General features: G+C 35.1%; 1 protein-coding gene across 1 annotated transcript in view; it reads left to right on the forward strand.

Moving 5' to 3' along the window:
• Nucleotides 1–14,201, forward strand: part of Snx12 (sorting nexin 12) — an 89,377-nt gene extending 75,176 nt beyond the window's left edge. Inside the window, exon 5 of the mRNA XM_071606847.1 lies at nt 12,842–14,201. Within this exon, the coding sequence (XP_071462948.1) occupies nt 12,842–13,126 (285 nt within the window). The 3' untranslated portion in view covers nt 13,127–14,201. The remainder of the gene's footprint in view (nt 1–12,841) is intronic.
• Nucleotides 14,202–21,537: the final 7,336 nt, after the last annotated feature.

Raw genomic sequence — 21,537 nt, forward strand, 5'->3', positions numbered from 1 at the left:
ACATGAACTAAGTCACTGTGATGGGGATGAGGTGGGACAGACTCAAAAGGCAGAATTTGTGTGGATACTTATATACTCCTTAATTATACTTTTAACCAATGAATCCTTTACAAATATCTGATTCCATTGAGAGTCAGTGACACTGTTATTTATTTTTGAACTTCTACCCTCTGTTTCAGAGGGAACATCATTTTAATAATAAGATTAAGTGTACCAAGGTTAACATGCCTAATTTCTTTCATAGGATGCTCTAAGTTCTAATTGGACTGGATAGTCAACTTGAATCCTTTGAATTATGATAAAATCCATTATTGCCCATCAGCACTGTGGCCCCTTCCCATAATGGATAATTTTCTTTGACAGAAATTTATTTAGCACCTATATGCACCAGACATTATCCTAGGCCCAGGGACACAGAGATAAATGAGCAATGGTTCTTATCTTTATGAAACTCATAGTTTAGCATGACAGACATATGGGTAAACAGATAATGGTAGCACCATGTAATAAGTGTTATGACAATATGACAATATACCATAAAATAATGCTAGCAGATGTACCTTGCCTATTTTAGAGGGGTGTTAAGAAAAGCTTCCTAATTAGATGATTATGACATTGGGTTAAGTGAAATATTAAAGGAAAAAGTATTATAGGAAAAGGGACATAATGAAAAAGTATGGTCTATATAGGGATCTAAAATTGGCTCAGAACCAGGTGTGGGGACAGGTGCTTGCCTAAGTAGTCCTAGCTATTTTGGAGGCTGAGATAGCAGGATTGTTGAGGACCAAGATTTGATGCCAACATAGACCCTGTCTAAAAAAAACAAAAACTCAGTATGACCCAAATAGATTTGTTGGAAATAGACCAGAGTCAGGGATTGGAGAGACCAGGAAGTTACAGGAAACCATTGAAAGATTTCAAGTAAAACAATCATGGTCCAATGTTCATTTTAGAAAGGTTTTGCTGGTGGCTGTGTGAAAGCTGGCTTGGTGGAGGAGACAAAACTGGAAGCATGCTGATCAGTTAGGTGGCTACTAGAGTAATCCAGATGAAAAATTTGAATGATTGAATCTAGGCAATAACAGTGAAGATAGGGAAACAGGGACCAGATTTGAGAAGAGTCTCAGGACTGAGTCAGGAAGCTCTGGAGACCATGTGGGGAGAAATTAAGATAGATGTAAAGGATAACTGCTATGTTTCAGGCTTGAACACTGTTAACTCAATGAGATAACTCAGGAGGACAAGGTTTGAAGTTTGTGGGGATGGGGAGGATGATAAAATCAATTTTGTATATGTTGACTTTGACATGTCTCTGGGATCTAAAAATAGAGATGTTTCATAGATACTTGGAGATATAGGTTTGAAATTTATGAGGCAGTGGGATTTGTCAGCCTTCTGGTTAGCTGAAGCCATTTGAATTGATAAACTCATTGAGTTAGACTTTGGATATGAGCCAGGCACAGTGACCAGTTATTTTGTAGAATGTCCCTTATTTGGGATTTATCAGATGTTTTCACAACTTAAGAATTTTGTGTAGGAATACCACAGAAGTAATTGTATTATTCTCAGTACATAATATCAGGAGGCATATGATATTGTTTGTGCCATTACTAGTGGTGTCACTATTGATTGCTTAGTTAAAATAAGATCTGCTAAGTTTCTCCACTGTAAAGTAACCATTTTTCCCTTTGCAACTAATAAGTAACTTTTGGGGAGTTACTTTGTGAATATCTTTATTTGCATCATGAAAGAATTTATTGCAGAAAGATAATTCACATTGTTTCACATTAATATGTAAAAAATATCTTATGCTCAATAAGAAAATCCTCAGTCATATTACCTTCTGGCCAGTTATCCAGATAGCTACACCTTCACATTGCACTTTACATATTTACAACTTAGAAGAATTCTGAAGTGTAGTTAAAAATGAAACAAATATAAAACAACCCCCATATACAATTTTTGTAAGAGAAAATGATTATCCTTTGAAATGTAAATACTTTCCTATTTTTGTGAATATCTTGTTTCTCATCACAGTTTTAAACACTTTGTTGTTATTGTTATCATTATCATCATCATCATCATCATCATCATCATCATCATCATCACTAGTAGTATTAGGAGAAGGAGTACTGGGAATCTAAGCCAAGGGCATTCTACCCTTGAGCTACATCCCCAGCCCTTTTTATTTTATTTTGAGACAGGATCTCACTGAGTTATTGAGGCTGGCCTCAAATTTGCAATCCTCCTTCCTCAGCCTCCTGAGTAGCTTGTATTATAGGTGTACACCACTCCCCAGCTTCATCCAGTAGTTTTAGCATTTATTGATGATTCTTGCCTAAAACAATTACTACTATGATGGTTACAAATTATTGCACAATAAGATAATTTCTTTTCAATATCTCCCCTTTATTTCATGCTAGGATTGTGAATGTTGTGACTAAATTGACCTTGAGAAGATACACCATAATCAATAACTAAATGTATGCTAGTCAAAGAACACACAGACACTTGGAAAGAAACGTACAAATAAACATGTAACAATTAGTGTAGATGATAGCAGATACATAATTTTTCTCCTTAGTTCATTGACATTAATGTCACATCATTGGTATATATAATTGATTTGGAAGATACAATCAATTCTTTGCACAGTAAGTTTTCAATGATATACCTACCACAGATAGCATTTATACAAATGGACATGAGGGATCATGAGTTCTTGGGGATTTTTTTTTCAGTACTGGCAATTGAACTCAGTGGCACTCTACCACTGGTCTGTATCCCCAACCCTTTTTTATTTTTGTTGAGACAGTCTTGCTAAGTTGCCCTGGCTGGCTTTGAATTTGCTGTTCTCCCGCCTTAGCCTAGTGAATCACTGGAATTACTGGTATGGGCTACCACACACCTTCCACAGATCTTGATAATTTTTATGGAAAGTCTGAAACCCAGTGCATGCTGCTGTATCCCATTATTGGTGTGCAGACTGCTTGTTGAGAGGGAGATTCAGAGAGGTAAGAAGGACATAGTGGTGTCAAACAAGTTAATAGAGGTGAAAGTTCTAAGTTAAGGAAGATGAATAAGATCAAAATTCCAAATTAAAAAAAATGATTGGGAGGTGTAGAATTGCAGACTGATTTTTGAAGAAATCTGGTAAGGGAAAGAGTGGTAGGGAAAGCAGGCAGTAGTTAGACAAAAGAGCATGGTTGAAAGAACACTATTTTTTTAAAAAAAATGGGCAAAAGCTTGAGAACATTAATAGGTTGAAAAGAAGGTATCAGTAGATAGGATGCTGAAAAAGAAAGATAATTCAAGAAGCAAAGTTCTAAAGAAGAGCCTCCTGATCCATTCCTCTGATGATCTCTTCATATGAATTCACTTAGTATATGAAAAGAGATCTTTATTGAACACTATCAAATTGTCAGCATTCAATGCTTTTTGTTGAATGAATCATGAAAGAATACAGTCAGAAGAAGAAAGAGCAAGGCAGCAAGCAAAAAGCTCCTGCCAGAGAGAAGTTTTAGAATTCATTTATATAATGAACATTTATTGAATACTTATAAAGTGCTAAACACATTAGGATACAATGATTAGTAACACTTTGTTCCTATTACCATAGATCTTCTAATCTTGGGGTGGGGGGTGATCTTGTATAAACAGAAATACATAATCTGGACTTCAGATAAAGCCCAGTGTTGGAGCACTTGACTAGCATGTGTGAGACCCTGAGTTCAACCCCAGTACCACAAAACAGAAAAAGATATTCTATTCTAGTCATTACTGAGAACTAAGGAGAGTGCTATGAGAACATAGTGCATAGAGAAGTTTACTGTTTATAATACACATTGTCTGTAGCATAGTGATTAAAGATTCAAGCCTTGAAGACATATTTTCTTATCCCTTTTAAATACCAGGGGCTTTTTTTCATCTGTAAAATGATGATAATGGTAATTACTGCACAGAATTAATTGAGGATTAAAATAAGCTAAGGAATATAATTGCTTAGCAAAAGAGCTCCATAAAGGATAGGTAGTTTGTATCTCAAGAAGACACATACTAAAGGATGGGTGAAGAAGAAAAGAAGGATGTTCTAAGAAGAGGACATAAAATGTGCAAAGACATGGAGACATAAGAGAGCCTTGTGTGCTTTGGAATGATGAGAAGTTTAGTATGCAGGGTTTGGGAGAGGAGTAGAAAGTGAGGCTTGCAGGCTAGACTGAATCCCAATATGCTAAATCAAGGAGTCTGTGTTTTCTCCCAAGTCAAAAGAGTGGGTTTTGTTTTGCTTTGTCAAGATCATTTTGAAAGGGGGCTCAGCAGTAGAATGCTCGCCTAGCATGTGCAAGGCCCTGAGTTCAATCCTCAGCACCACATAAAAATAAATAAATAAATAAAGGTATTGTGTCCAACTACAACTAAAAAATAATAATAATGATAAAAATCATTTTGAAAGCAGTGTTGAAGTTGAATTGATCTGGAATAGGGACAGATTGGTAATAGGACTAGTTAGCATGTGTAGTAGTTCAAATTAGACATTATAAGGGTTTGAACCAAGGTTGTGGCAGTCCAGGGGAAGGCCAGGCTTGACAGGATGCTATTTATGATTTAAAATCAACAGGACTCTTTGCTGACTGATTACACGTGCAGGGTTAGGAAGAAAGAGTAATTGAGGCAAAATCAAAGTTTCCAGCTTGGGAACTTGGCTTGCAATTGAGAATGAGAAGATTACTCAGGAATCCACAGATTGAAGCAACAGAGAAGACAAATCTGATTTTAGACCAGTGGAGTTTAATGTACCTTGTAGCCTATAGGTCATGATGCTTAACAGTAATTTGGAAATAGATGTCTGGAACTTAAGCAAGAGTTCGGGGCTGGTATTAAAAATTTTGCAATCTACCAATGTTTAGATGATAATTGTAAGCTTCAAAGTTGACCTTTATCCCATGTGGTGTGAGAAGATAAGAGAGACTAGGACATAATCCTGGCAAATCCCAATGAATAAGGGTTGAACAGAAGAAATTCTGACATGGAAAGGAAAGAAAGGAGAATAAGGAGACAGTAGTGTCCCAGAGGCCAAGAAGACCTTTTGGGAAATGAGAGGAACAAATAACATCATGCTGTATAAACAAGATCTGGTGAATTCAACACCCAGGAAGCTCTCCAGTTATAGTTTGATGGAGTCATGTCAGAAGCCATATTGCAGTGAATTGACTCAATGGGAAAGGAGAAAGGATGGTGTCTGTAGACTAACCTTCCAGAAATCTGGCCATGAAGGGAAAAAGGGAAAAAGGATAGTAGTTGATAAAGAGATATGGTATAAATAGTGTTTTAAGTTTGTTTTAGGATGGGAAAAAGTTAATCCTGTCTGTAGGTAGATAAGAAAATGTAGAGGATCAAAGAGAAAAGGGATAATGGAGGGATCCAGAATCTAGAGAGACCATTTTCCTGATAGATTCTTCTTGTGAACACCATATGTAACATGGTTTTGGTTGTTCAGAGCATGGAATGAAACCAGAGAAGAAGCAAAAAGGAGAGAGTGATAGCAAAGCTTGCATTCCTGTTCATTACTTCCTTTTACGTTCTAGAGAATTGTACTGTCTTTCTCTGGGCCTTCATATTCCCTATTAACCTTGTCCCAGAAGATTTTTTTTTATTGGTTGTTCAAAACATTACAAAGCTCTTGACATATCATATTTCATACATTAGATTCAAGTGGATTATGAACTCCCATTTTTACCCCAAATACAGATTGCAGAATCACATCGGTTGTCCCAGAAGATTTTGTTCACTTTCCTGACTAAAACAACTGGCAGAAAATGTAACTCAGCTCAATCATTCTTAAAACCAACCATTTTTTTGGATGACATTTTATTGCTTGGATTTTCTTGTTATAATAGATATCACATTTATTTTAGAAAGTTTAGGAAATACAGGTAAAAAATAGAAAAGAAAATTTGTAGCCCTACTTCTCAGAGATAATAATTTTAAACATATTGGCATGTGTTTTTTCTTCAGGCTTTTTTCTTTTTATTTATTTTATTTATTTTTTATTTCTTTTAGTCGTAGGTGAACACAATACCTTTATTTTATTATATTTTTATGTGGTGCTGAGGATCAAACCCAGTGCCTCATACGTGTGACGCGAGCACTCTATCACTGAACTACAACCACAGCCTCTATTTTATTTTATTTTTTATTTGTTCTTTTTAGATGTACATGAAGCAGGGTGTATTTTAACATATTGTACATACATGAGGTATAACTTATTCTAACTAGGATCCCATTCTTGTGGTTGAACATGATGTGGAGTTTCATTAGTTGTGTATTCATATATGAACATAGGAAATTTATGTCTGATTCATTCTATTATGTTATGCATATAGCCAACCTCCATGGATCCACTTCCACAGAGCTTCTGTCAGATTTCAGGTGGTCCCACTCAAGTTTCTACAGTATACTTATTTGATAAGCCAAAAGTAGATTGATTACTGTTACTGTTATTTCCTCTGGGAATCATGAAGGAGTCACATGTTTTCATTTTTTGTACATTCTAGTTTTGAATGCATATCCCTAACCATCTGTTTCAAGGATTCTAATTTTTAAAATTTTTGCTACTGGATGTGTCTAGTAATTCCTACTGGGAATTGATTAGTGAGTAAGTATTTCAAGGTAATATGATTAGTGTTATAATTATTATGTAGGAAGCTAAGAACTTAGAAAAAGAATTACTCTTTGAAATTTTAATAACAATTTTTATCCAAGAGATGAGGTTAGCTATCTGTAGAAGTAGTTTACAATTATGTTGTTAATGAAAACATGTGAAACAAGTTAATCAAAGTGTAATTTTAGAGCAGGAAGGTAACTTTAGAAACCATTTCTATAGGGCTGGAGTTGAGGCTCAGTGGTAGAGTATTTGCCTGGCATGTGTGAGGCCCTGGGTTTGATCCTCAGCACCACATATAAATAAATAAAACAAAAGATTCATTGACAACTAAAAAAGAAATATTTAATTTTTTTTCTTTTTTTATAATATATTGTAGTTGGACACAATACCTTTATTTATTTATTTTTATGTGGTGCTGATGATCTAACCCAGGGCCTCGCATATGCTAGGCGAGTGCTCTACCGCAGAGCCACAACCCCAGCCCTTAGAAAACATTTTTTTATAAACATTTTGTGTGTGTGTGTGTGTGTGTGTGTGTGTGTGATACCTGGAATTGAATCCAGGCACTCTCTACCACTAACGTACATCCCTAGTCCTTTTTTTAAATTTTTTTTATTTTGAGGGGAAGTTTCACCAAGTTGCCCAGACTGTCCTCAAACTTCAATCCTACTGCCTCAGCCTCCTGAGTTGTTGGGATTATAAGTATGTACTACTGCACCCAGCCTTCTACAAACTTTTTTATAGGCTTTAAAAATTACTACAGTATTTTATGATTTTTATGGTTTTTAAAATACTTTTTGTAGTTGTAGATGAACAGAATGCCTTTATTTTATTTATTTATTTTTATGTGGTGCTGAGGATTGAACCCAGTGCCTCACGCATGCAAGTCAAGAACTCTGCCACTGAGCTACAGCCCCAGCCCATTTTTATGTTTTTTTAAACAATAAAACATGTATGGAAATATTTCCACATCAATATATACAGGTGACTTTCTTTTCACATTTTTTTATTGTGGTAAAATTTAGATAACATAAAATTGACCAATTTGAAAAATTTTTAGAAAGTTTATAGTTCTTATGGTAAAAACACTTAACATGAGATCTGCACTTTTATCAGATTTTTAAGTGTACAATTTGGTAGTATTTAAGCATATTCACATTGCTATACAACCATCACCACCACCCATCTTGAAAACTTTTTCAACATTCCTAACAGAAACTCTGCAGCCATTAAACAACAATTCCCTGTTCTCCCTTCAGCTCTAGCAACTACTCTTCTACTTTCTATGTATAAATTTGACAATTTCAGATGCCTCACATAAGTGGAATCATACAATATTTATCTTATTGTGTCTGGCTTGTTTCACTTAGGCTTAATATATTCAAGGTTCATTCATCTGTAGAATGTACCAGAATTTCTTTCTTTTATTTTTTGTGGTATTGGGGATTGAACCCAGGAGGCTGGAATGACAGGCATGCACCACTGTGCCTGGCTTATTTATTTTCAAAGCTGAATAATATTTCTTTGTATAAATACATCATGTTTTATTTATCCATTCATTATCAATGGACATATGAATCATTTCCATCTTTTGGCTATTGTGAATAATGATACTACAAACACGGGTGTACAAATATCTGTTTAGCCAAGTATAGTGGCACATGCTATAATTCCAGTGACTTGAGAGGCTGAGGAAGGAGAATCTCAAGTTCAAGGCCAGCCTCAGCAACGTAGGCCCTAAATAACTCAGCAAGACCCTGTCTCAAAATAAAAAATAAAAAAAGCTGGGAATGTAACTCAGTAATAAAGAGCTCCCATGGTTCAATCCCCAGTACCAAAGTAAAACGAAAAATCTGTTTAAATCCCAGTTTTTCAGTTCTTTGGAGTATGTATCTAGAAGTGTAATTGTTAGATCATAAGGAATACATTTGAGGAGTAGCCATGCTGTTTTCCAAAGCATCTGTATGCACCATTTTACATTCTTACCATCAATGCAAAAGTGTTTCAATTTCTCCATGCCCTTGCCAATGATTATTATATCCTGGTTTTTTTTGTTTCTTAAAAAATCATAGCCATACTAATAGGTGTGAAGTGATATTTCATGGTTTTGATTTGCATTTCTCTAATTATTAGTAATACTAAGCATCTTTTCAAGTGCTTATTGGCTGTTTGTACATCTTCTTTGGATAAATGTCTATTTAAGTCCTTTGCCTTTTAAATTGGACTGTTTTTTGTTGTTGATCTTCACTTCCAAAGGATAATTTCTCTGGATGCAGAATTCTAAGTTGGAGGGATTTTTCTTTCAGTACCTTAGATATTTCATTCCTATCTCTTCTTGTTTGCATGGTTTCTAAGGAGAGCTCAGATGTAATTTTCATCCTTGTTTCTCTACAGGGAAGGAATTTTTAAACTCTAACTTCTTTTAAGATTTACTCTTTGTCTTGGTTTTCTACAATTTGAATATGGTATGCCTAAGGTAAAGATATTTCATGTATGGAAAATGAGGATGTTATCTAAGGTTTATTCCGAAAATAAAATCATTTTTACATGCTAAAACATTTCAATAGTCAGTTGGGCATGGTGGCACATGCTGTAATCCTAGCTACTCAGGAGGTTGAGGCAGGAGGATCACAAATGTGTGGCCAGCCTGGGCAATTAAGGAGACAGTGTCTCAAAGTAGAGATGGCAGGGAACATAGCTCAGTGGTAGAGTTTTGCTACTGGTTTTACTTCTCACTACAGAAAATAACAATAACAAATAAATAATCCATTAGTCTGACATTTTGCTAGATACATTCCTATATCTCAATTGGTGAGATCCACTATACTTGTGGGTTTTGTTTTTGTTTTGCTTGTTTCTTGGTACTGGGGATTGAATGCACAGGGACTCTACCCGTGAGCCACATCCCTAGGCCTTTTAAAATTTTATCATAAGACAGGGCCTCACTAAATTACAGAGGCTTGCCTCAACCTTGTGATCTTCCTGTCAGCCTTCCAAGTCCCCGGGATTAAAGGCATGTACTACCTCACCCAGCAGATCCGCTATACTTTTATTGCTAAGCTGTGACATAATTAAGCTTAAACCTTATTTATAGTTGTTATTCTAATGTTTTCTTACAACTTCTTACATGGCTGGATTTTTTTTATTGAGATAAAATACACATAAAATTTAATGTTTTATGTGGCATCACATTTACAGTACATTCACAGTGTTGTGCAATCATTATCTCTCTTCAGTTCTAGAAGTTTTTCATCATTCCAGATGGAAAAACTCTGTGCCATTAAGAAGTCACTCTTCATTGCTCCCTGCTCCCACTGGCACCTGCTAATATGGTCTCTATTACTACGGATTTTACCTATTCTGGATACTTCATATAAATTGAATCATACAATATGTGTTTCATTTTGTCTTACTTCTTTCATTTAGTATGATGTTTTCAAAGTTTGTCTATGTTATAAAATATATCTGTACTTTATGAATAATATTCCATTGCATGGATGTACAACATTCTGTTTATCCATGTATTCATTGAGAGACATTTGAATTATTTCCACTTTTTGGCTATTGTATGTAGTACATCTATGAGCATATTTATTCAATGTTTTGTTTGAACACCTGTTTTCAGTTATTTTGGGCATATACCTAAGTCATGTGGTAATTCTGTTTCACTTGTTGAGAAATGACCAAATTCTTTTTCACAGTAGCCGCACCATTTTAGCAATGTATGGGATTTTCTCTACACCTTTACTAATGCTCATTACTACATGTCTTCTTTGTTGTTGTTATTATAGCCATCCTAGTAGGCATGAAGTGATGTCACATTGTGGCTTAAATTTGCACTTTTTTATTGGTACTGGTGATTAAACCTAGGGGCACTTAAACACTGAGTTACAGCTCCAGTCCTTTTATTTTGAGACAGGGTCTCACTAAGTTGTTGAGGGCCTCCCTAAATTGCTGAGGCTGGTCTTGAATTTGCAGTCCTCCTGCCTCAGGCTCCTGAGTCACTGGGATTACAGTATTTGTACCACTGTGCTTGGCAGATTTGCATTTTTTGACAGTTAATGATATTAAACATCTTTTCATATGCTTCTTGCCCTTTTGCATACTTCTGTAGAGTAATGTCAAACGGAATCTTTGCTCTTTTAAAAGTTGGCTTATCTTTTTGTTGTTGAGTTGTAGTCATTTTTTTAATATATTTGAGATACTAGATACTTATCAAATAGATGATTTGCAAATATTTTCTCTCATTCTCTGGTTTGTATTTTCACTTTCCCAATTTCTGGGTTTTTTTGTGTGTGTGACAGCCTTGTTGAGATAGAATCAATATGCCATACATTTCAAACACTTAAATTTTGTGATTTTAATCTTTTTTAGTATATTCAGTCATGCATCTGTCACCACAATAAATTTCTAAACATTTTCATCACCCCCAAAAGAAATCTTGTATATTTTGCAATTAATCCCCACTGAATTTTTCAAGGTAGATTTTGCTTGATGTATTTGTAGTTGACCTTTAGAGGAGCTGAGTTCTGTAGTCAGGCTGAGAAACAAGTTTATGATAAAAGTTTACACTCTATAATACAGATAAGATAGCTTTCCTGGTATAAATGCAGTTATAGAGTGCTCGGAAATGATCCTCTGAGATATTGCTTTATAAAAACAATAATAACCTTGTATTTACATTTCTTAAGGGATCCACACCCTGATTAATGCCTATGGAGGCCAAATATCTACACACTAAAAGCACTTTCATAAGGCCAATTCATTCCAGGTAGATTGTTTTGTAAAAGGATTATTCTCATTTGTATTTGTATTGACTTCCTTTTTTTATTCATATTGACTTCTAATGCTTCTTTCAATTTTTAAATTCATTCAGGAAAGTAATAAACTGAAAGGAGATTGAGAGCCCCTTAATTCTAAATTTGTTATTCACTATTAGTAAAGTTGGAGTCACCAACATTGCAACACAGCTATCCAAAAGGCTCCAATGGGCAGTTTTCAATTGAGCCTTACAGATGCCGGTATCTGTGTGGCATTTTGAATACTAGGATCTAATCCATCATTTTATATGTCCAGAAACTCAATATCAATCTTATCATTTTATCCAAAGTTGATCAGATTCAGAGCTAACTTGAATTCTATATCTAATAGACCAAAAATACTATCATATTAATTAATGTCTCTTAAATATATGTAGCATTTTTCTTTGTTTTTTGTTTGTTTGTACCATGGATTGAATCCAGGGGCACTTAACCTCTGAGCCACATCCCCAGACCTTTTTTGTTATTTTATTTAGAGGCAAAGTCTTGCTGAATTACTTAGGGCCTTGTTAAGTTGCTGAGGCTGACTTTGAACGCAAGATCCTCCTGCCTCAGCCTCCCAAACCACTGGGATTGCAGGTGTGCACCACTGCACCTGGCTTTCTTTGTTTATTTTTCAAGAATGATTAAAAAAAATTTTAGTTATAGATGGACACAATATCTTTATTTTTATTTATTTTTATGTGTTACTTAGGATCAAATCCAGTGCCACACTGCAAACACTCCACCACTAAGCTATAACCCTAGCCCTCTTTGTTTTAATAACCCCACTTTTTTCTAATTAAATGCAACACAGGTTTGGTGAAAATGCAGCTTGAGAAACAAAATGATTAAAAATACAAACTGCACCAGGTGTAGTAGTGGTACATGCCTATTATCCCAGATCCTCAGGAGGCTGAGGCAGGAAGATTGCAAGTTTGAGGCCAGTTTGGGCAACTTAGCAAGACCCTGTCTCAAAATTAAAATGAAAAGAGCTGGGGTTCAGCTCAGCAGTAGAGCGCTATATATGGTAAACAAACAAACAAAAAACACTGCAATTATATTCCTAATTATGTATCTAAAAGAATTAAAGCAAGGACTCAAATACTTATACATGCATATTTATAACATCATTCATGATGGCCAAAAAGTGGAGGTTGCCCAAATGTCCATGACAAAATGAATAGATAAACAAAATATAGCATACACATGCAACAGAATACTATTCAGCCTTAAAAAGGAAGGAAATTCTGACATATGCTAAAACATAGATGAACCTCAAGGACATTATACTAAGTGAAATAAACTAGACCCTTTTAATCTGTTCTGTTCTTTTCTCTAAAACCTTTATGATTTTGGCCTACGTTTTCTTTTCCAGGTGACCAGAACAATGTTGAAAGGAAGAAAGGAAGCTATAGTAACATGCAAAGCAGATCTGTCTTTAGGAAATAGTCTGCTTGGATCCAGATTCAAGAGTTGGATCTTTTCATTCAACTTACATTTTATGGGTACCATCATGTGTCACTTACCCAAGGTATACATTCTGAAAACTTCATCATCGGGTATCACTGTTATGAACATCATAGAATATACTCACACAAACTTACATGGTATAGCCTACAACAAATCTAGGATATGGCATATACCATCATGTATGCATTGACTAAACCATAGTTATTGGCTCATGGTGGTACTTTTGCCAAGTATTTTTTGAGATTAGCATAAGAGTTGAAAAAGATTTAGTCCCCGCCCTGGAAGAGTTCATATTTTTGTGAGAAATACAAATATATAAACAAATAATTACCATATTAAACATTGTAAGTACTAGAATAGAGGTATTCTAGAAACATATGTGAGCCTAAAGTATCAGAAAAAAATCCTCATGGATAGAATATTTGAGCTAAATATTGAAGCATAAGGAGAAATTTACTAGGCAGACATTAGAAAGAATGCCATGAGGAAGGGTAGAGAAGGAAAAGAAACATGAATTATTTGGAAACCATCAGAAAGTTTCCCCTAATTATAATGGTACATGTATGATGATGAAATTGTAAAGGTAGAATGACATTATAAAAAATCATGGAGTTTGGGTTTTATCGTGTTAATTACAAACTTCACTTACTCATATTCTTTTTTCTTTAAATACATGACAATAGTGGAATGCATTACACTCATTATTGCCCATGTACAGCACAATTTTTTGTAACTCCGTATATAAAGTATGTTCACACCAAATTATGCCATTATACATGTACTCTTTTTTTTTTGCATTGAAATTCTTTTTTTTAAAATATTTATTTTTTAGGTGTAGATGAACACAACACAATGCCTTTATTTTTATGTGGTGCTGAGGATGGAACCCAGGTCCCGCCCATGCTAGGCGAGCGCTCTACCACTGAGCCACAATCCCAGCCTCTGCATTACAATTCTTAATACACATATATACCACAATTTTTCATATATCTGTTTATATATAAGGTATGTTGACACCAAATTCAGATCTTTATACATGTATTTTGTATAATGATGACCCTCACATTCCACCATCCTTGCTATTTTAGTTGTATATGAACACAATGCCTTTGCTTATTTATTTTTATGTGATGCTAAGGATTGAACCCCGTTCCCCACATGTGCTAGGCAAGTGCTCTACCACTGAGCTGCAACCTCAGGCCTTACTTCTCATATTCTATCTTCAACATTTTAATGTCTAAAAATTAGGCAATAGTATCTTTGAATTCATGTGTTTTATGATGTGTTTCTTAATATATCAAAATAAAACTATACCTATTAAAATATATTTGTACTACCTGTAATCACTTTGTGGACTTTTCTATACCCCTATTGTATAGAAAGCTAAGTCAAAAGCATTGTTTGAGAGAAATTGGGTAGAGGAGTAAAACAGGAACTATTTTAAAGGCTGTCAAAATAATGATGATAAAATCTTGAACTAAAAATAGCTTTATTGGCAAGGGTGGAAAAGAAGGGAAGGGATTTTAAAAGAGATAGGACTTAAGAAAGGATAGGATTTATGATTAATTAGAGGAAGGTAGGGATATTTATGAACTAGATTCTGGATTTTGGTGACTAATTAAGAGGAAGGGTGGAGGATTACAGAAAGGGGAGGGGGACCTTGCGTTATTTTCAGATCTGTCTTGGGAATGAATAATGGTACCATTTACCAAAGTAGAGGACAGGAATAAAAGTAGGTTTGTGGAAATTATAGTTTTTTTCCCCTCAAAAATTTTTTTATTAGTTTCAGATTTTTTTAAATTAAAAAGCATGTTCTCAGTAACAGATGAAACACGTCAAAGATACAAGAAGATTAAGTCAATAATCTCTCTCCATTCTTGTGTACAGAGTGAGGCATATGTTAAAGATCACATGTAAAATATTTTCCTTGATTATCTTTCCAATGTAGAATGAGACAATTATAAAATCTGGAAAAAATATAAAATCAGATACCTAACCAGGATGCTACTTCCTTAAACATCTCCAAAAAGGAATTCTAGAGTCCCATGAAATAAGCATTTTTCCTAACTTTAATTCCTAACTGAAAATTTCAAGTACCTCCATAAGGCCAGAAAGTATTTCACCAAAAGTTTAGCAAAGGAGCAGTTTGTGATATGTATTTTCTGTGTGTTTCCCACTGATATTGTGTTAAGCTTATGTGTCATATAAGCCATTATAAAATTTATAACATTAATAAAATCTGGCTAGTCTATACTTGTATGTAAATAATAATCTCACCCCTTTCATATCCTTTTACTTTCCCCTTGTAACATTGAGGAGACCAATATGTGTAACCTTTCACACCATCTCCATGAGAGTGTGTATGCATGTATATGATTTTGATAATTTTTTTAAATTTTTATATTTATTTTTTAGTTGTAGTTGGACTCAATACCTTTATTTATTTATTTTTATGTGGTGCTGAGGATCAAACCAAGGGCCTCACAAGCGCTAGATGAGTGCTCCACCGCTGAGTCACAACCACAGCACCTTTATTTTTTACAAAAAATTTATAATACTGCAACTTGATTTTCTCACTTGGTAATACTTTAGTGGATATACCCTTGGGTCAATACTTATCGATCTAACTCAAACATTTTTGAATAATGTTCATATGGCATGTTTTTTTTTACACCCTTCTACTTACGTATCACATTATATTCCAAGTAAATTTCTTGTAGACAGCCTATATATAGTTAATAATTTTTTTATCTGTCCTTTCAATCTCTCTTTTTTGGGGGTACATTTGAACTATTTACATTTTAGGCTAATTGTGTTAGTTTCCTTGTATTGCTATAATAAAGTAACACAGACTTGGGGCTTAAAATGACAAGAATTTATTCTCTCACAGTTCTGGAGGGTGGAAGTCCAAAAATCAAAGTATTTGGCAGGGCCATGCTCCATCCGGAGCCTCTAAGGGAGGATCTTTCTTTGCCTTGTCCAGTTTCTGTTGGCCTGGTCTCAGGCATTCCTTGGCTTGCAGGAGCAGCTTCACGCCAATCTCTCCTTCCATCTTCACGTGGCTTTCTTCTCTCTGTATCTCTGTCTTCACATAGTGTTCTTCCTTCTCTATGTCTTTGTCCAAATATTTCTCTTCTTATAGGGATACTAGTTATATTGGATTAGGATCCACTGTAATGACCTCATTTTAACTTGATTAAATCTGAAAAGACCCTATTTTAAAAGAAATTCACATTTTATTTTCAGGGAACATAGTTCAACCAATAACAGTAATTACTAATATGTTAAGGTTTGAGTCTGACATTTTGTTGTGTATTATTTATTCTATTTCTTTCTTTATCTTTTCTTGCTTTACTATGGGTTACTTGAACAGCTTCTAGTATTCTGTCTTGATCTATTTATGGTATTTTTAATTATATTGCTCTATAGGCTTTTCTTAGTGGTTGCTCTAGATATTATGATATGTAACTTATCACAGTCTACTGGTATCAGTGTTTTACCACTTCAAGTGAAATATAGAAACTCTGTTTACATTGAAATCCCTTTATCTTCCCCACCTTAAAAATATATGCTTGGTCTGAAGTATTTCCTGTACATATATTGAACACCATATCACATGGTGGTACAATTTTTGCTTTAGCTATTATGTATGATTTAAGAAACTCATAGAGGATAATATACCCCTATTTTGCCCATTTTATGTTTTTTCTTTGTGAACATCTAGGTCTTCTTCTCTTATTTATATTCTCATTAGTGAGCTTCCTTAATTAGCCATTCTTTAACAGAAAGATGTGCTAGCAATAGATTCTCCTAATTTTCCTTTATCTGAAGGGTAGTTTTGTCAGATATAAAATCTGTGGTTAACAAGTGTGTGTGTGTGTGTGTGTGTGTGTGTGACTAGGGATTGAACCCAGGGCCTTGTGCATGATATGTACTTGCTCTACCACTAAGCCACATACCCAACTCTTTTTATTTTATTTTGAGACAGTGTTAAGTTTCCCAGGCTGACCTTGAACTTATGATCCTCCTCTCTCAGCTTTTTGAATAGCTGGGATTATAGGCATGCACCACTATACCTGGTATCAACAGTTCTTTTTTAAAATAATATTTATTTGGGGATGGAGGAAGCTGGGATGTAGTTTCATAGTGGAACTAGCATACAGAGTATTTCTCTGGGCTTGATCCATAGCACTGCCCCCTGAAAGAAACCAATAATGTTTATTTTTTAGAACAGTTTTATATCTACCAAAAACATTACAAAGATAGTATAGAGAGTCCCCATCCAGTTTCTCCTATCATTAACATACTAGTAAAATATGTTTGTTACAATTAATGAAGCAATACTGATACATTATCATTAAAATCCATTCAGAGTTTTAGTTTTTATCTAATGTCCTTTATCTGTTCCAAGATACAATCCAGAACACCACATTACATTTAGTCATCATGTCTCCCTGAGCTCCTCTGGACTGTGACAGTTTCTCAGACATTAATTGTTTTTGATGACCTTGATGGTTTTGAGGAGGTATTTATCAGCTGTTTTGTAAAATGTTGAAATTCATCTGATGCTTCTCATGATTAAACTAAGGTTATGAATTGGAGGAAGAAGATTACAGACAAACAAATGTTCATCACATCATGACAAGGATATCTACTATCAAAATGACTTAACACTGTTTTTGTTGACTTTTAGCACCTGGCTTAGGTAGTATTTGTCAGATTTCTCCACAGTAAGATTACTCTTTTTCCTGTTTCCATACTATACCCCTGGAAGTCACTAGATGCACCCAAATTTAATGAACAGAGTTATGCTCCATCTCCTTGAGGGAAGAGCATCTATAGAAATTATTTAGAATTCTGCATGGCAGATTTGTCTCTTCTCCCACATATATATGCTGATCTATCCAATCAATCACTTATTTATATGTGCATGGATTCATGAAGATGTATTTTATACCTTGGATTATAATCTAATACCATTTTATTTCGTTGCTCAGATTCTTCTAGCCTTGGCCATTTGGAGCCCTGTTGTTGGCTCCTATAACCCTTTCACCTACTTATTGTGTGTGTGTGTGTGTGTGTGTGTGTGTTTTCTTTTGGGGCACTTCCTGATTTTCTGGCACTGTGAGATGTTCCAGGCTTATTATTTCCTGCTCTAATCCAACAGTTCACATTTTTCCGCACTTGAAAAATCTCATGCCACTTGTTATGGCTTGCACGGTTTGAGATGAAAAGCCTGCTCTCATTAAAATTTGTGTTCCTTTGTAAATAATGCATCTTTTCTCTTTAGCTGAATTCAAGATATTTTCTTCATCTGTTTTATTCCAAAGATTATGATGTGTCTTGGTATGGATTTCTTTGTGACCCATGCTTTCTAATAACTATGCCATATTCCATATATGGAGATGCCACAATTTAAAATTATATCTATAGAAATATAATCACCAGGGGCTGGGGTTGTGGCTCAGCAGTGGAACACTTGCCTAGCACATGCAGGGCACTGAGTTTGATCCTCAGCCCCACATAAGAATAAAATAAAGGTATTGTGTCCAACTAAAACTAAAACAAAATATTTTTTAAAAAAGAAATATAATCATAACATAAATATACACATAAAGGATATTTATTGCAGAAATATTGTTAGTGGTGACAAAAATTTTGAAATAGACAATAGATTCAAAGAGAATGTGTTATTAATTTGGGGGGTTCATCAGTGGTTCAGGATGAATTAATCTTATTCTTCAGTCTATAGCATATTATTATTATTATTTGCCTGTGTCAGTTCCCTCCCTTGTACATTCTCATTCATATATTCCTTTTTTAGTCCCTTTCCCTAGTCCTATGCCCTCTCTACCCCATAGATAACCATTTCTTTTTTTTTTCCCTTTTTTGAGGGGATGAACTAGGGATTGAACTCAGGGACACTCTACCACTGAGCCACATGCCCAGCCCTATTTTGTATTTTATTTAGAGACAGGGTCTCACTGAGTTGCTTTAGCGCCTCACTATTGCTGAGGCTGGCTTTGAGCTCATTATCCTCCTGCCTCAGCCTCCTGAGCCACTGGAATTACAGGTGTGCACCACAGTGCCAGGCTCATTTCTCGACATATACATTTATGTTTGACTGTATTCTTATAAAGTGCAATTTGTTATTTTATGTATGTGCATTTTAAATTATAAAAATCATGCTAACATTTCCTTCTTTTTTTTTTTTTTTGCTCAGAATCCTTTTGTAAAAGCCCTTCCTCTTGCTCTGTATACATCGAATACATTCCTTCTAACCACTGCATAGTACTCCAGAGCATACATCTACCACTTTTTCTCTATCGTCTTTTCCAGTGACAGGCAATCAAATTGCCCTCAACTTCCTGTCACCACAAAGAACATGATGAGCATCCTCATACATGCTCCATTATAGACCTTTGTGGGAATTTCCTTGGTATATGTTTTAATGTATATTGCCAGATTAATTCCCTAAGAGGTTTCAGCAAGTCATACTTCTACCAGCCATGTACAAGAATGCCTATTTCTGGGCTTGGGGTGTAGCTCAGTGGTAGAACACTTGCCTAGTATGTGCAAGGGCCTACGTTCAATCCCTAGAACCTCAGAGAGGGAGAGAGATGAGAGATAGAGATAGAGATAGAGATAGATAGATAGAGAGAGAGAAACCCACACTAAACAGGAACTTTACAAATTCAGTAGTACTGTGGGTTTGAATTATCTCCCAAATTCATGTATTGGAATCATAATCCCCAAATCATATGTTACTGATATTTGAAGGGGAAGTGATTGGTAAAGCCCTCATGATAACCAGTTTGTGGATTAGTGAATTGATATGTTATCATGGGAGTGGACTTTTTTAAAAATAAAAGCAGCTCTCTCTGGCAAATTTGTTCTGTCTCATTGTGTGATACCTTCTGCTATATCATGATTCAGGAAGAAGGCCCTCACCAGATGCCAGCACTTATATTTTTGGACTTTTCAGCCCCTATTCTTTATAAATCACCTAGTCTCACATATTTTCTCACAGCAACAGAGAATGGACTAAGACAAATATTTAGCATTAGATAGAGGAGGAACCAGGAAGAATGGGAGAAGAAAAAAATCATAGAGGAGGAAGAAGTAGGAGAGAGTAATGCCAGGGAAACCAGAGTAAGAGAGACTTTTCAAAGGGGAATTTGTGATCAGCTACATCAAAGGTCTAGTGAGGCTAAGACTTAAAAGTATCTATTAGATTTCACAATTCAGATATTATTTGTCACTTCAGTGAGAGAAATTCCAATAATAAAGTGGGGTAGGGGGCCAAGAAGACTTAGAAGTGAGGACATATAGTGGCCCCCCTATTGCCCACTGTTTGTTTTCCAGTTTCATTTATCCAGTTCAGTTACCTGTGGTCTGAAATTATTAAATGGGAATTTCAAAAAAAAATTATGTGTTTTAAATTGTGTACTATTCTGAGTAACATGATGAATTTGTTGAATTATTGCACTGTGCCCCTCATTCCTTCTGCAACATGAATCATCACTTTGTCTAGCAAACCCTCACTGTATAACACTATTTAGCCATTAATCACTTAGTAACCATCTTCATTGTTAGACCGACTATTGTAGTATCACAGTGCTTGTGTTCAAGTAACCCTTATTTTATTCAATAATGGTCCCAAAGTGCAAGAGTGTGATGCTTTTAATTCTGATGGGCCAAAGAGAAGCCATGAAGTGTTTCCTTTAAGTATCAGTTCACTTGACAAGAAAGCCGAGTACAGAATAACAAGATCTTTTGAGAAAGTGAGAGGCCACATTCACATAACTTTTATTATAGTATGTTGTAATTATTCTATTTTATTGTTGTTGTTATTGATCTCTTACTGTTCCTAATTTATAAATTAAACTTTATCATAGGTACATACTATAGAAAAATATATATTGTATTTGATACTATCTGCAGTTTCAGGTATCCATAGAGTGTCTTGGAATGTATCACCTGTGGATAAAGAGAGACTACTGCAGATATAATGAAAAATTGTTGCTCTTTTAAGGAAGTTTGGATCTAAAGGGAAGGAAAAGGGGCAACAGTTGGAGGAATTATATGGTTTGGGAAGTGCTTTGGGAAGTGCCTAGAGTTGGAGTGAATAGAGCTTAGTGATAGAGCTTGTACTTAACATGTGCAAGAGACCCTGGGTTTGATCCCAGAAACTCCCTCCCCACAAAAAAAGTCCAAAATAGAACTCCTGATTTTTCCTTCCAAACTTGCTACTCCCTAAATTTTTCAATCTCAGTAAGTGGCACTACTTAGTTGTTCAATCTCCAAACCTGGACATCACCCTTGAGTCCTTCCTTTTCTCCTTTTGTCTCATTCTATTTCATGAGCAAATGGGAATGGTAGGAGAGCACTACATATGCTAATGATCTAAGAACATTACTTTGCTTCCTGAAGCCCTCCCAGAGCAGGACTTTAGGAGCCATGTCAGGGTCAGAAAGAGAGTGAGCTTACTTTTTATTTCCTGACCACATTCAAGGGTAATGGTCAATTTTTAGAACAGAGCAGATGTCAGCCCTAAATGACTAAACATCTTCTTTTTTTTTTTTTTTTCTTTTGCAGTGC

This window comes from Marmota flaviventris, chromosome X (genome assembly GCF_047511675.1).
Source record: "Marmota flaviventris isolate mMarFla1 chromosome X, mMarFla1.hap1, whole genome shotgun sequence".
Lineage (NCBI taxonomy): Eukaryota > Metazoa > Chordata > Mammalia > Rodentia > Sciuridae > Marmota > Marmota flaviventris.